We start from the raw sequence: 15,173 nt of genomic DNA on the forward strand, positions 1-15,173 counted from the left end.
CAGTAATGCGACTAAAATAGGAATACTCCACATGTCTTAATTCGATTTACTTCACATATGACTTTAGTCGGATTAAGGTAACGTAATCAAAAATCACTGTTGACATGGTAGATTCTTAATCAGAGTATTGTCTTAATCGTATTAAAATCGAATTATTGTTGTCCATGTAAACGTACTCACTGTTACATGCTTGGGTTTCTAGAATTAGATTATGGCCATGTTCGGAAAAACGCTGGCATAATGCATATTTTACACCAAATATTCTAAATTATTTCATAAAACGCACTAAACCTATGCGCATTCAATGGGCAGAGCGGCCCATTTTAGCCAATTATCAAAGCTGTCCGCCTGTCAATCATTTTGGCCGCTGTTGGAAAATTATGTTTTTTTTTTGTTTGTTTTTTTGACATAGAACATATGGTCAAATTTAGCAAAATGGCATAAATTAAATAAACTGAGATTACAGCACCTTTATGCACAGCTAAACATTTTAAAACGTATAATGCTGCATTGTCACTTGACCTGTTTACGTGGTATCCGGTGTCATCTCAGAAATAAAACTTAAAAGTTAATTTACGTTTTCAATTCAATTTTTGATAAATAATAATAATAAAAAAGTCTGAATTCTTGACAGAGACCAAATAATGGGTCAGAAATATAGAAATTCCGTCAGTTCACTATATGCGCTTTTGTTTTCTTAAATGTATTTATTCATATATTAATTAAATAATTTTTACACAAATTTCACCCTGGTTTTATATATATACAGTGGGTAAAATAAGTATTGAACACATCACCATTTTCTCAGTAAATATATTTCTATAGATGCTGTTGACATGAAATTTTCACCAGAAGTCGGTAACAATCCAAGTAATCCATACATACAAAGAAAGCAAGACAAATAAGTTCAGAAATTAAGTTCTGTATAATAAAGTAGAATGAACCGGCCACGACCGGGTGCCCCTCGCAAGATTTCTGACAGAGGAGTGAAAAGAATTATCAGAAGAGCTGTCCAAGAGCCAAGGATCTCTTGTGGAGAGTTTCAGAAAAACCTGGAATTAGCAGGTACAATTGTTTCAGAGAAAATAAGTACAATAAGTAAGTAATGCACTCAACCGCTGTGGCCTGCATGCACGCTCACCACGCAAGGCTCTATTGCTGAAGACAAACCTTGTTGAAGCTCGTTTAAAGTTTGCTGCACCACATTTAGACAAGCCTGTGAAATACTGAAAGAATATAGTCTGGTCAGATGCCATAATACACACCATATTTGGAGGTCAAATGGCACTGCACGTCACCCCTAAACATCATGGTGTAGCACTGGCAAAATTCATATAATTGAAGGAAGGATGAATGGAAAAATGTGACATTCTTGATAAAAATCTGCTGCCATCTACCAGGATGATGAAGATGAAATGAGGGTGGACATTCCAGCGAGACAATGATCCCAAACACACAGCCAAAGAAACTCTCATTTGGTTTCAGAGAAAGAAAGTAAAGCTGCTAGAATGACCCAGCCAATCACCTGACTTGAATCCAATAAAAAAAAAATCTATGGAAAGAACTAAAGATTAGATTTCATAAGAGAGGCCCACAGAACCTTCAAGGTTTGAAGACTGTTTGTGTGGAAGAATGGGGCAAAATCACATCTGAGCAATGCATACAACTAGATTCTCCATACAGGAGGCGTCTTGAAGCTGTCATTAACAACAAAGGCTTTTGTACGAAGTATTAAATACATTTCAGTAAGCATGTTCAGTACTTTTCCCCTGGGTCATTCCATTTTATTACACAGAACTTAATTTCTGAACTTTAGTTGTATTGTTTTCTTTGTATATATGGATTACTTGGGTTGTTACTGACATCTGGTGAAAATTTCATGTCATCAGCACATTTAGAAATATTTACTGAAAAAAATGAAGTGTTCAATACTTATTTTACCCACGCTGTGTGTGTGTGGAGGATGATGACACATATTTTTAATAATAGCTTTATATTGGCAAATATCAATAACTATTTTGATAGTGATCCATTCTAAACATAGCTTGCATTTTCTGACCATATCTGCTTACAATAATGCACACATGGTATCACTAAACAACTGAAGAACGAGTAACAACACTAGCCAATGAATTTTTTTTTTTAAATGCATTTTATTGACAGTTGCAATGAAAATGTTTTAAGCAGCAATCTTTTCTGTGATTGGTTGACAATTTAAAAAAAAAAAAAAAAAAAAAAAACTTGCACCCTCAAGGCAGGAAATCGCCCAGGTAACAAGAACGCTGTATGAGATCAGAACAAGCTTCATATTTTTAATCAGTCGATCCATGTTCTTGTATATCAAAACAGTTTAGAAAGTATCCAAGAGTAAGATCCAAATGAAGAATTCTTCCAAAGCAGCTGGGGACATATTGCTTCAGTGCAGCATATTGCCACATGAATAAAAATAAAATTAATATAGATCACAAAACAACTGAGGCACTGCCTACAAGTGCGGGGCTATTCAAATCTGTGTACACTCTGGGTAAATACTGTTCAGAAATAAAGGGAGAAATTCAATCCCAGAAGATGCTTTTTAAGTGTCATTCTATTAAAGGATTCTTTCAAATAATACTGCGAAAAAATTCAAATGCCTCAAAAAACAGAGTCTCTTTTAAAAAATAAAAAAAATTAAAAAAAAAGCGCTTAAAATAAGAATAGGTTTAAAAACTAAACTAAAAATACAGTTTGATATTTTCTCTTCAGTGAAAAGGCACAAACAGGGAGCAGCCACAAACCTGCAGCAGTGAGAAACTATAACTAAAAGAATTATCAAGCAGGATCTCTCTCACACACACACACACACACACACACACACACACCTTTGCTCTTGTGGGTTGCCTGTATTGGCAGAGTGGTTGATGGGAGCAGATAGCCATGAGTTTTAATCTATACTGTAGTTGTTTTTATTAGAAAGGCACATAGATACAATGTTATAGCAATAGCGAGGCTATTACACCATCACAATGGCACTGTGCAATTTGATATATCGACTATACTGATTGGAATTGGCACACTGACATGTCTCTCTGGAGTGCTTTCGAAATCTATCCCAACACTGGAATGTTTTTTTATACTTCAATTTCTACTGAATCCCAGTTTTACTGAAATTAAAACCCTTTAGTTCAGTTAATCAGCAAACCGTTAATGTTTTCCAATAAAAAAAAGCTACATCTAGGTCAAAACACAACGCAAAAAAAATAAATCTCCCTTATCATAATGCAGTAACCCAAACGACACTCCTGAATTAAAGGGATTTTTGAACTGTGCAGCATTATTCTATATTTGGCTTTATTTTCTGTTGGAGTGGTGCATTGTGGGTACTGTAGTTCCTCTGCAGGAATGATGCAAAAGGCAGGCTGTAGCTCCCCCTGTTGGCTGACTGCGGTACATTTACATGCACTCAAACTCATCGATTCGCTGTTTGGTGTTTCCAGAGCGGATCTGACGAAGCGTCTTGTATTTATCTCGTCCTGCTCGTACATTCTCTGCGTGGATAATGTCGTTCTGGGTCTTCTTGGTCTCGTCACGAGCATTAGCAAGCTCAGAACTAAGAGTCTGTGGAAAAAGAAGAGTTTTACATTTTTTCCCCCGTTCAAAGTAAAATTCCACTGATAAAGCCTTTATTATAGGCTAATCATGGGTGTCTACTTTCTCTATTGACAAAGTGCAGCTTGGATATTCTGAAAAATACCTCCTTTTTTGTTCCACACAAAACAAAAGTCAAATCAGTTTGGAATATAATGGTTAAAGGGAAATGAAAATTCTGACATGAATTACTCACCCTCATGTCGTTCCAAAACCGTAAGACCTTCATTCATCTTCGGAAAACAAATGTATATATTTTTGATGAAATCCAAGAGCTTTCCGACACTGCATAGACGGAACTACCACGTTCAAAGTCCAGAAAGTTAGTAAGGACATCAAAATAGTCCATGTGACATCAGTGGTTCAACCTAAATTTTATGAAGCTACGAGAAGACTTTTTGTGTGCAATGAAAACAAAAATAATGACTTTATTCAACTGTTTCTTCTCTTCCGGGTCATTCTCTGCTGTGTTTTCACGACAGTACCAAGACTCATGCATTTGCATTCCTCTGCTTGTAAACAAAGCGCAGTGCATGCGTCGTGGTACTCTCATGAATGGCAGCGAAGTCTGACCCGGAAGAGAAGAATTGTTGAATAAAGTCGTTATTTTTGTTTTCTTTGCGCACAAAATGTATTCTTGTAGCTTCATAAGATTACGGTTAAACCACTGATGTCACATGGACTATTTTATCGATGTCCTTATTATCTTTCTGGGCCTTGAACATATTAGTTACCTCTGTCCAGGGGCAGAGAACTCTCGGATTTGATCAAAAATATCTTAATTTGTGTTCCGAAGATGAACAAAGGTCTTACGGGTTTGGAACGACATGAGGGTAAGTAATTAACGACAGAATTTTAATTTTTTTTGGTGAACTATCCCTTTAAAAATATGACTAAAAGTGAAGTGTTATTTTTGGATGAATTATCCTTTTAAAAATCCTATTGTGAAGTAGTTCTCTCACCAGCAGATGTTTCTGGACTCGTTCGTTCTTCTCAGCCTCTGTCATGCGCTCCTCCTCACTCCTGTCTTTATAGGCCGCTGCGGAGGTGAGTTCTTCGGAGGCCTCTGCGCTGCTCTCATCATCGTCGTTGTCGTTTTCGCCATGCACGGGCTCTGGAACATGGGCTGACACGACTTTGTTCTTCAGCTCCTCTTTAGTCTTCTCCAGGTCCTCCTGCACCAGAGTGGCCTGGAAGAGACACACAGCACTGCATTAACAATCACCAAACAAAATTCACACCGTGATCTATCTAGGCCATATAAAAGTTATTAATTTTGTGATGATATTTAATGTGCTTTTTATTTGGTCAATAAAGGCTGCGCTTGTACCACAAGCATGATACTATTAAGACAGACATCATTTTAACAGCATTGTGGATTCAAACCTCAAAAAGCAGAAAATGCAGGCAGATTTATGAAGTTTAATTATGATTTCCATTTCCATTGAATCATTTCTTTCAAACTGTCCACATCACAGATTAAATTCAAAAACCTGTTTACAGAAGGTCAACAGCTTTTTATATGCTTTAGAATATTGCACATATATTTTAAAGTGTATAAAATGCCACGCAAATACAGCATGAATATAAATGTATTCCTGTGATGGCAAAACTGAACGTTTAGCAGCCATTTGTCTAGTTTTTAGTGTTCACATGATACTTCAGATATCATTCTAATATGCTGATTTGGTGTTCAAGAAACACTTTAGTATTATCAATGTTAAAAACAGTTGTGCTACTTAATATTTTTAGGGAAACTGTGATGCATTTTCCAGGTTGAATAGAAACAGCATTTATTTGAAATGCAAATTTATTGTAACAATGTATTTCTGGTCACTTTTGAACAATTTATTGCATCTTTGCTGAATAAATGTATTAATTTCTTAAAAAAATTAATGTCCCCAAATTTTTACATACTGTATATTTTTTCTTTAACCATTTAAAACGTATAATCTGAAAGATTTTTTAAGTGTATTAAAATATATGTTTATATGGGTGTACATAATTATTTTAATTTATTTATGTAAATGATTAAATATTCCTGACAAAATTGTCTAATTGGAAGCTGCCATCTCCTCCAACTTATTGTCAATGGGTTTTTGACCTACTTTTTACCCTCAAACTTGAAAAGATTAAATTTGGATTTTGAATGAAACCTGATCTTTTTATAAAATCTTGGAGCCCCTTTCTGGAACTCGTTAAGGAGGCAGTTTCTGGATTTTTTCTTCTTCTTTTTTGTTTAGATGTTTATTTGCAAGCTTATATTATTGTGACTATATGTTCATAGGTATGTGGGCATTTTTTGTGCTTGCTTATTTGTGTGTGTGTGTGTGTGTGTGTGTGTGTGTGTGTGAGTGAGAGAGAGTGTGAGTGTGAGTGTGAGAGAGAGAGAGAGAGAGAGAGTTTTCCCTTTCTTGTTTCTATAACAGTTTGATACTTGTATTGTGCCTTGAGATGCTTATGTGCTTTTCTTTAATAACTTAATAAAAAAACTGAAAATTGCCAAAGCTGTAGAATACTCATTTTTAAGTTATATATCCATCTTAACAATATCCTGAAAAGGCATATGGTGATAAAAGCATAAAATAATAAATCACATCTCTTCCACATTCATTTTTGTCTTAACATGAGTGACTGACCACAAGTCATTTTCCCGGTTGTGTGGTTTCCATCTATCCACACCATTGTGCAGAAATAGATAGACAGATCTTTTACTAACTAGCTCATTCTACAATAAACTTCTGCAGTGCACCTACTAACAAGTAACCATGTTTACCTTCATTTGCCACTCTGAAGCTTCATCCTCTTTCTTCTTTTTGGCATCTTCAAGCAGGGAGATCTTAGAAGTCAATTCTGCCAGTTCAGTTGCCTGTATACACACACATATACTCAGAATCTCAAGGGAAGAAGATCTCATGGGTGTCTAGCTCATTCTACAATAAACTTCTGCAGTGCACCTACTAACAAGTAACCATGTTTACCTTCATTTGCCACTCTGAAGCTTCATCCTCTTTCTTCTTTTTGGCATCTTCAAGCAGGGAGATCTTAGAAGTCAACTCTGCCAGTTCAGTTGCCTGTATACACACACATATACTCAGAATCTCAAGGGAAGGAGATCTCATGGGTGTCTTGCGCTCTGTGGTTAGAGGATGTTTGGTTCGCATGGAAACTTCATAATTGTAGTTTTGTTACCATAGTTACAACTGTAACCTACTTAAAGTGTTATTGTGAAGCTGTCATGGTGACTAGAATTGTGCTGCCATGGTGGCTGGCAATGTGTATCTTGGTAGTCATGTTAACTGACCAGATGCTCCTGGTTCTTCATCTGGCTCTCAGACTGATGCAGCAGAGCCGCTTTGGCCTCCTCTGCCAGGTGGCGCTCCCGTTCCAGGCGTTCCGCCTCCTCCTGAGCGCATTTACGCTCCTGATCCAACTCCATCGCCCTGCGGGTCTGTTCCTCCAGCTCTGCCCACACAAAATAATGAATGATTAATGATCATTAATGAAGAGAAGAGAAAAAAAAAAAAGCAAACTTCACTCCATGTCACCTTGCTGAGCTTTTCTCGTCTGTTCCTCTATCACTTTGAGTCTCTCCATCAGCTCCTCTTTTTCTTTTTCAATCTTCTCTTTCTCCTTCTCAGCCTGCTCTCTCTTCTTACGTTCATCCTCCAGCATGGCCCTGAAACACACAGACAGATGTATTAGAAGAACATGTCCTTCCTGGCATTGTGAAGTGCCCAACACTGAACAATGAACTAATCTAAACATACAACCATTCATCTATCAACACAACACTCAAATATAAACACTTATTATTGTCTTAAGGTGTAGGCTTGCTCCTACTGTGCCTGATAAATGCTTCAAACAATCAAAATCTTTTAAGAGAACAAATCATTATTTTTCTGCTGGACATACTGAGCAAATTCAGCCTAAGTCTGAACAAGACCTAAAGGAGTACTGAACGTTCAACAACAAACTAAATTAAAAAAACATTTAAAAAACATATTGTTTGTGAACTAAATGAACAAGTCACTCTTGTTCTACAAAACAATAAGACTTAATTTGGTCGATGGTGACAAAGTTTGTGAATGAATCCGTTTAATCACTAAATGAATCACTTATAAGTAGACAGACACATTAACTGGTTGCCATCTAATGGTGTAAGGATGTAACATACAGAAGTCGTCACATAATGAATCGCATTTCTTGTACGAATCCTTTTGGTGAGCAGAATCAACATATTTAAATCACTGCAATGAATCCAAATTAACACCAATGATCACAATCCTGACCTAATATCAGAGCCTTTGTGTGGTGTTACGCTGTTGTTTCACTAAATGAATCACTTATAAGTAGACAGACACATTAACTGGTTGCCATCTAATGGTGTAAGGATGTAACATACAGAAGTCGTCACATAATGAATCGCATTTGTACGAATCCTTTTGGTGAGCAGAATCAACATATTTAAATCACTGCAATGAATCCAAATTAACACCAATAATCACAATCCTGACCTAATATCAGAGCCTTTGTGTGGTGTTACGCTGTTGTTGTTTTTCCCCCTCTCACCTTTCCATCTTCTTGTGGTTCTTCTCCTCCTTGGCTTGTGCTTTCATCTGCTGTACCTCGATGGTGTCTGGTTTACGGCGTCTCATATAAAGCTCATGGTTCCCCATGCACAGGGCCAGAACCCTCTTATTAATGCGTAAACGCTGGGCATAAAACACAAAGTCCTGTTGGAAAAAAAATAGAGGACATTATATACATATTTCCTATGATGCCTTAAAGGGGTCATATGATGCGATTTCAAGTTTTCCTTTCTCTTTGGAGTGTTACAAGCTGTTTGTGCATAGATAAGATCCCTGAAGTTGCAAAGACTAAAGTCTCAAATCCAAAGAGATATTCTTTATAAAAGTTAAGACTGGTCCACACCCTCCTAAAACGGCTCGTTCTAACACGCCCCCACATGTCTACGTCACTGTGTGGGAAGATTTGCATAACACCGCCCAAATGTGCACGCAAAGAAAGAAGGTGTAACTTTATTGTTGCTGCCACTGGCGCCATGTAGTGAAGATGCTATGCTTGGTCTTCCAAAAGAGCACACAACTAGAAATCAGTGGTTGTATTTACAACATTGTTCCAGAACAGTTCAACCCAAATATTCAGATGTGTCCAGCACATTTTATGGAGGACTGTTTCCTGATCCTGGGAGAGTAGACTACAATGCCGGCTGTTCTGACTCACAGTCTGCAAGTACGTTTTTTATATTTAAAGAATTTGCCACTGATGATTCAAACGCGAGTTTTGAGCAGTGTAGAGAAGCGCTTGTAGTTTGTCGTTTCTCCGATCACAAATGCAGATATGGTTTTATGTTTACGCGGCACGATGCAACGCAGCGCATAATAATACAGTATAAGTCATTATAATCAGTAATTATGTACCCACTGGATGCAACAAATGCCTCGTTTGTAATGGGTTTTAATGTTTTTGTCTCTCCAGAACACGGCATCACAATATGGTAGGGGCGTAACATTTCCGTCACACGCTTGAGGTATTCGGCCAATCACAACGCACTGGATAGCTGGCCAATCAGAGCACACCTTGCTTTTCAGACCGATGAGCTTTGTAAAAATCGACGCGTTTCAGAAAGGCAGGGCATAGAGGAGAAACAATAATGTACAGTATGTGGAAAATAATGTGTTTTTTGAACCTTAAACCACATAAACGCATTTCATTACACCAAATACACAAAATAATGTTCTTTTTAGCAACAACATATGACCCCTTTAAAATGCTGCCTACATACACAGCTCCCTAAGGTTGGAACAGAGCCAAAGAAAGAAGGGGGAGGGAGGGATCAGGAGCTACAGGAAATACTGAAGAATGGGGAAAAAAAGAGACACACACATCCACATCCAGACTCTTTATGTCTGTGGTAAAGTGTAAGAAAGAGAAACGTGTAGCTTCAATAGAAAATCTACACTGTGATTTCACCATCCTCAAATCGCATCATGAAACATTACACCGCTCCACCGCTTTGCAAGAACAGCGTTCCTCTCGTCTACACCCTGTTTGCAAAGAAACTGAACAGAAACTGTGATAAGTCAGACACAAATCTTGTTTGACATACCGGGGCTTTTTTATCAATGGGTTTGATGACAAATTTCTTATCGTTGAAAGAAATGTTTCTGATCTCACTCCAGGGGAAACCAATTTTAGGTGTCATCCTGGAAAGAGGAGGAGAGATGAGTCAGGGTTTTTCGGCACATAAATAAATGTCACTTTCCATGATTAGGCTACAAGATGCCTGAAACTTTTTATAGGTTTATTTATTTGATTTAGTTTGATTTACTACATTTTGGGAAATATCTAATACAGTTTAAAACTCTGATTTGGGTGACTTTCAAAAGCATGAAAATGAAACAACTTGTAATTATTATTATTAATTAAAATAAAAAACTGTGTTCCTGTATTCCTGTGATGGCAAAGTTGAATTTTCAGCAGCCACTACTCCAGTCTTCAGCATCACATGATCTTTCAGAAATCATTCTAATATGCTGATTTGCTCAAGAAATATTTCTTATTATAATAATGTTGAAATTGGTTGTGCCGCTGAAAACCATGATACATTTTTTAGGATTCTTTGAAGACTACATATACATTTACATTTAATAATTTAGAAGGCACTTTTATCCAAAGCGACTTACAATAGAAAGGATTACTGCAGCATTTATTTGAAATATAATTTTTTTTGTTGCAATATAAGTCTTAACTGTCACTTTAGTTCTTACTTTTACACAATAAAAGTAATAATTTTTTGAAGAAAAAAATAAATAAAAATCTCGCTGGCCCCAAATTGTTATATGGTATTTGTTATTATGTATTATCAAATATATTTGTTACACCTTTCAAACCCATTAATCTGTTTCTAAATGTTAAACGTAGCAAGTACTTGTCAGTCTGCTCGTAGATGTTGAGTCCCAGGGCATCCACACCCAGCCACAGCTCTGATCCTTTCTTATTCTTGATACTGAAGTAATTCACACCGTACATCTCCAGATCCTGAGCTATCTTCAGATACTCCATCATCGAGTCCTCTCTGAAACACACACACACAGATACACATTATCATTCTGTCTGGTGTGTGTGAGATTGACAGGCTCACTGCAGTCAGCGATTTAAAAAAATAAATAAATAAAAGCAAGCGCACATTCCATTGGCTGTACCTCAACATGCCCTTGTGCTCCTCGTGCCAGACCTGAATTCTTTCCTCCCATTGCTCCTTATTCAGCTTGTGCTGTTCCAAAACTCTGCAGAGAAAAGATTACACACAGATGCTCACATTCAGAATATCAAACACATTCTTAACATGTTTTCTGGCTGATACCTTTTAACAAAACATTATGTACTATGCTTTAAGCCTACACAAGACACGGTGGCCTCTGCCATTTATTTAATGCATTTTTTTCACAGAAATATGGATTTTCTCAGTGTAAAATTAAGATTATGTATGAGGGTCAAAGACGTTAAGATGTCCGCATCAAAAGAAATTGACAAAAGTGATTTTATGTCCATAAAAAGCACATTAAATGTAAGTAAAGTGTCTACTTTTAAGGTTTCAAATACGTTTTTGGAGAATAAAATGTTCAAATTTGGTTGAAAAAATGTTACATTGTCATTCAGTGTAACACAATATTTATGTAAAAATTCGAACAACATGCTTATTCTGACTTGTACATATTAAAATATATAAAAGAATAAGGGAGTATATTCAATTTTATTGTGTTTTAAATTAGTAAAAATTCTTACTGACAAATGGGCAAAACCTAGGATAGTGGCAAATTTTAAAAATTTTAAATTACAACTAATTAGTATTTGGGGTGAAAGTAATTAGTCTTTTAATATGTCAGAAATTGATTTTTGTTGTAAATATGCCTGACAAGATTGTTACACTGAATGACATTTTAGTGGGTGTCTTCTGTAAATCAGTGAAAAATTTATGATATTTATTTTTTGCTCAGAAAAACTAAAACAAAATTGCAATTAAATTAAACAGAAAACTTTTTAAATTTTTTGGGGAAAAACATCAACAATTTAAAGCAGTATTACACTTATTGTTTTTATGCTTAAACCCTTTTTCGTCTTTGACCCATGAACATAAAATATGAACTAATAAAAATAAACATTCATTGTCAATTATCTTCATTATTGTTTTTTAATTATTGCAGCCCTAGTCCAAATAATTTATTATATACCACTCTAGGCATAATTTAATAGATTAGATACCACACAGCACTGATATTTAAACCATATACTTCAATATCAACGAATGAAATGTATGTGACTGACATGGTTTGAAATTTAAAAACAACTAATACACAGTGTTTAAAGAGTCAAGACTTTAATATTTATAGCCTTAATATTTTAATTTGTCTTTAATAGATTTTTTATTATATATAATGTCTATTTTTTTAGAATATAATTTAAATTTTGCTATTTAAATGTACACAATTATTATTGCCTTCAGCAATCATAATGTTGTCTACTGCCATTTGTAAATATTGTATAGTTAATCATACTGTCATTATAATAGATTTCTGAGCTTAATTAGTTTCTTCCATTAAGTAGTTTAGTAATGCTTAGAAAAGCTGATTTTAGAGCATTGCATACACCACATAAGAAAACAGATCAAAGCACACTTTCTGTCAGTCATCTGCACTCCCTCACTCTGGAGAAGCACTAGCCCCCACTGGTACTACAATATCTGTGTATGCACACCTCTGTGGGAGCAGTTTCTCACTGGATAGGTATCCAGGAGTGTGAACATCCTTGTTGTAGTCAGCATATTTGGCCTGCACTGCGTAAGATGCCAGCAACACTGCAGTCTCCGGGGGGCAGTAGGTATCATCATTCAGGATCCCCTCTTTCACCTGAAGTAAACCAACAATGGAACAGTTTCAAAGTAAGAAATGCTTTAAAGGAACACTCCACTATTTTTGAAAATAGGCTCATTTTCCAACTCCCCTAGAGTTAAACAGTTGAGTTTTACCGTTTTCGAATCCATTCAGCCGATCTCCGGGTCTGGCGGTAGCACTTATAGCTGTAGCTTAGCATAGATCATTGAATCTGATTAGACCGTTAGCATCTCGTTCAAAAATGACCCAAAGAGTTTCTATATTTTTCCTGTTTAAAACTTGACTCTTCTGTAGTTACATCGTGTACTAAGGCGCTGCGTAATATCATTGCGCCTGCTGCACCCATAGTACTACGGCAGCAAAGTTCCTTGATTATTACGCCGGAATGAGAGTATAGTTCCTAGCCATATCGGCCTAGAAAATCGCAACTTTTCATTTTCCGTCGGTCTTAATACACGATGTAACTACAGAAGAGTCAAGTTTTAAATAGGAAAAATATCAAAACTCTTTGGTCATTTTTGAGCAAGATGCTAATGGTCTAATCAGATTCAATGATCTATGCTAAGCTACAGCTAGAAGTGCTACCGCCAGACCCAGAGATCGGCTGAAAGGATTAGAAAACGGTAAAACTCAACTGTTTAACTCTAGGGGATTTGGAAAATGAGCCTATTTTCAAAAATAGTGGAGTGTTCCTTTAATGTTGGCTTGTAAGCGAACCTGGTGGTACAACTCCTTCACTGACCACCAGATTGTGCAATATCACAATCACATTATCCCTTTTCAAGACCCAGAGCTTATTTCAATCCACTCCGATTGAAATGCCTTCTATATGAACATATCGAAGGCCACATCGTGCATTTAATTTTACCTTAGACGTACAGTGATAATGTAAATACACACAGACCTGAAGGAAGAAGAGTCTTTGAGTCGCCTCTTGAATCAGCTCCTCTGAAACATCTTCAGGGTAAAACTTTGCTCTGAATTTAAACAGCAAAGGACTCTCCTTGCGGACTTCTTGAGCCGTAACCTAGGCAACAAAGAATAAACTAGAATCACTTTCAGTCATTAATTCCACCTGCGTGCCAGCCCCCATGATCAAAAATCTTCGAAAGTTTAGTCTGTCAGAATTGGACAGGTTTCATAATTTTGCACATCATAATCACGATTCAAATGTTTTTGTTTACTGAAATGATGCACCATTGAAATCATATGGCGCTTTTCCACTGCGTGGTACGTCTCGGTTCGGCACGGCTCAGTACGGCACGGCACGGTTCGGTTCGGCACGGTTTGCGTTTCTACTGCAGTTCAGTACCGCTTTAGAGTGGGCAGGATTATTCACATGTCGTTATAGTTGCACCGCCTCTACTACCACGACTCCTAAAAAAAATTTCCTTTTTCATTCCGCTCCTCTGCTATCGATGAGAGGAACGTCTGTTCTTCCACAACAGACAACAAAACTTTTTGGTTGTTAAAAAATAGGTGCGCTCGTTCAAAACAGTTGCATTCGATCCTTCGCTGGCTGTGCTGATTTAAATCTAGCGGTTCTGTTGTGTTTGTGTCGCAAGTTCAGTGAGGCAAGTAGTGACTATTCTCTCCGGCCAATCCGTGATCAGCAGAGTTTACATGTCACGTTTTGGTAATGGTACGGTTCACTTGGAACCCCAACCGAGGTGGTACTAAAAAAGGTACCAGGTACTGTACCCAGTGGAAAACCCCCAAAAAGTGAACCGTACCGAGCCGTACCATGCAGTGGAAAAGCGCCAATAGTAAAATGAACTTGATGACATGAAATACTGACAAAAATATATTCATGACAAAAAATAAATAGCTGTATAAAAATGAAGTCTGGTGCTAATGAGATACTAAAATGCTATATGCATTCACATACACATACCTTCTTGTTGAGTTTAAGCCAGGTGGTAAAGCCTTTGGTATCCTGGTACTGCAGTCCAAAAAACCATACCTCCCTTAACCCAATGGTTTTCACCACCTATAAAACAGACACATATTAAATAAACAGGCATATTAAATAAAATAGCATTTTCACACACCTATAACACACACATTTGCTTTTTGTAATAGAGGGATCTGAAAAGGAGACTGAAGCTCAAATTCCTCTTCATGGACATGGAAAAAGTGGCATTACAGCTGCGACTGGACCATATATTTAACATTCACAATGTAGTTGTGCTAATTTAATAATTATTTTAAAATAAATAACTACAACTTATTTTAATGCACTTTTTATTGGGCTAAATTTCCTTTAAAAGAATCATTGGACCTGTTCCACACTTCCACACTAATGACAGAGATGTCTGAATTAAACTTAAGTAAAAACCAGCAGCGCCTCCAAGAGGTTAAATGTTCAGCTATTTAATCACTGCCTTATGTATTTAGCTTTAAAGCAGGGGTGGAACGCTCAAGAGATGCTATGAATGTGACCGCATACACACAAGAAGACACTCGCTATTCTAGGTCAAGAGGGTGTGTGAGACAGACAGCAATGGAAAATGTGAGGTATTGTCAAATTCTGGCTCACAACTGCACCAGTCAGACCATACTGTGTCTGAAAATTATGCAAGTTAAAAAGAGAGAGAAAGAAAGAGAATGAAAGACAGCGATGAGCTA

At 36.7% G+C, this 15,173-nt stretch overlaps 1 protein-coding gene across 1 annotated transcript in view; it reads right to left on the bottom strand.

Moving 5' to 3' along the window:
- Positions 1–2,451: 2,451 nt before the first annotated feature.
- Positions 2,452–15,173, bottom strand: part of LOC107597256 (moesin-like) — a 31,400-nt gene continuing 18,678 nt past the window's right edge. The window contains exons 3-14 of the mRNA XM_016288241.1: positions 14,440–14,535; positions 13,450–13,572; positions 12,409–12,560; positions 10,857–10,940; positions 10,583–10,729; positions 9,761–9,857; positions 8,200–8,363; positions 7,176–7,306; positions 6,932–7,092; positions 6,609–6,701; positions 4,590–4,817; positions 2,452–3,597 (exon numbers count right to left, since the gene is read on the bottom strand). Coding sequence (XP_016143727.1) covers positions 3,433–3,597; positions 4,590–4,817; positions 6,609–6,701; positions 6,932–7,092; positions 7,176–7,306; positions 8,200–8,363; positions 9,761–9,857; positions 10,583–10,729; positions 10,857–10,940; positions 12,409–12,560; positions 13,450–13,572; positions 14,440–14,535 — 1,641 coding nt within the window. The 3' untranslated portion in view covers positions 2,452–3,432. The remainder of the gene's footprint in view (positions 3,598–4,589; positions 4,818–6,608; positions 6,702–6,931; positions 7,093–7,175; positions 7,307–8,199; positions 8,364–9,760; positions 9,858–10,582; positions 10,730–10,856; positions 10,941–12,408; positions 12,561–13,449; positions 13,573–14,439; positions 14,536–15,173) is intronic.

Source organism: Sinocyclocheilus grahami, unplaced genomic scaffold (assembly GCF_001515645.1).
Source record: "Sinocyclocheilus grahami isolate Dianchi unplaced genomic scaffold, SAMN03320097.WGS_v1.1 scaffold230.1, whole genome shotgun sequence".
Classification (NCBI taxonomy): domain Eukaryota; kingdom Metazoa; phylum Chordata; class Actinopteri; order Cypriniformes; family Cyprinidae; genus Sinocyclocheilus; species Sinocyclocheilus grahami.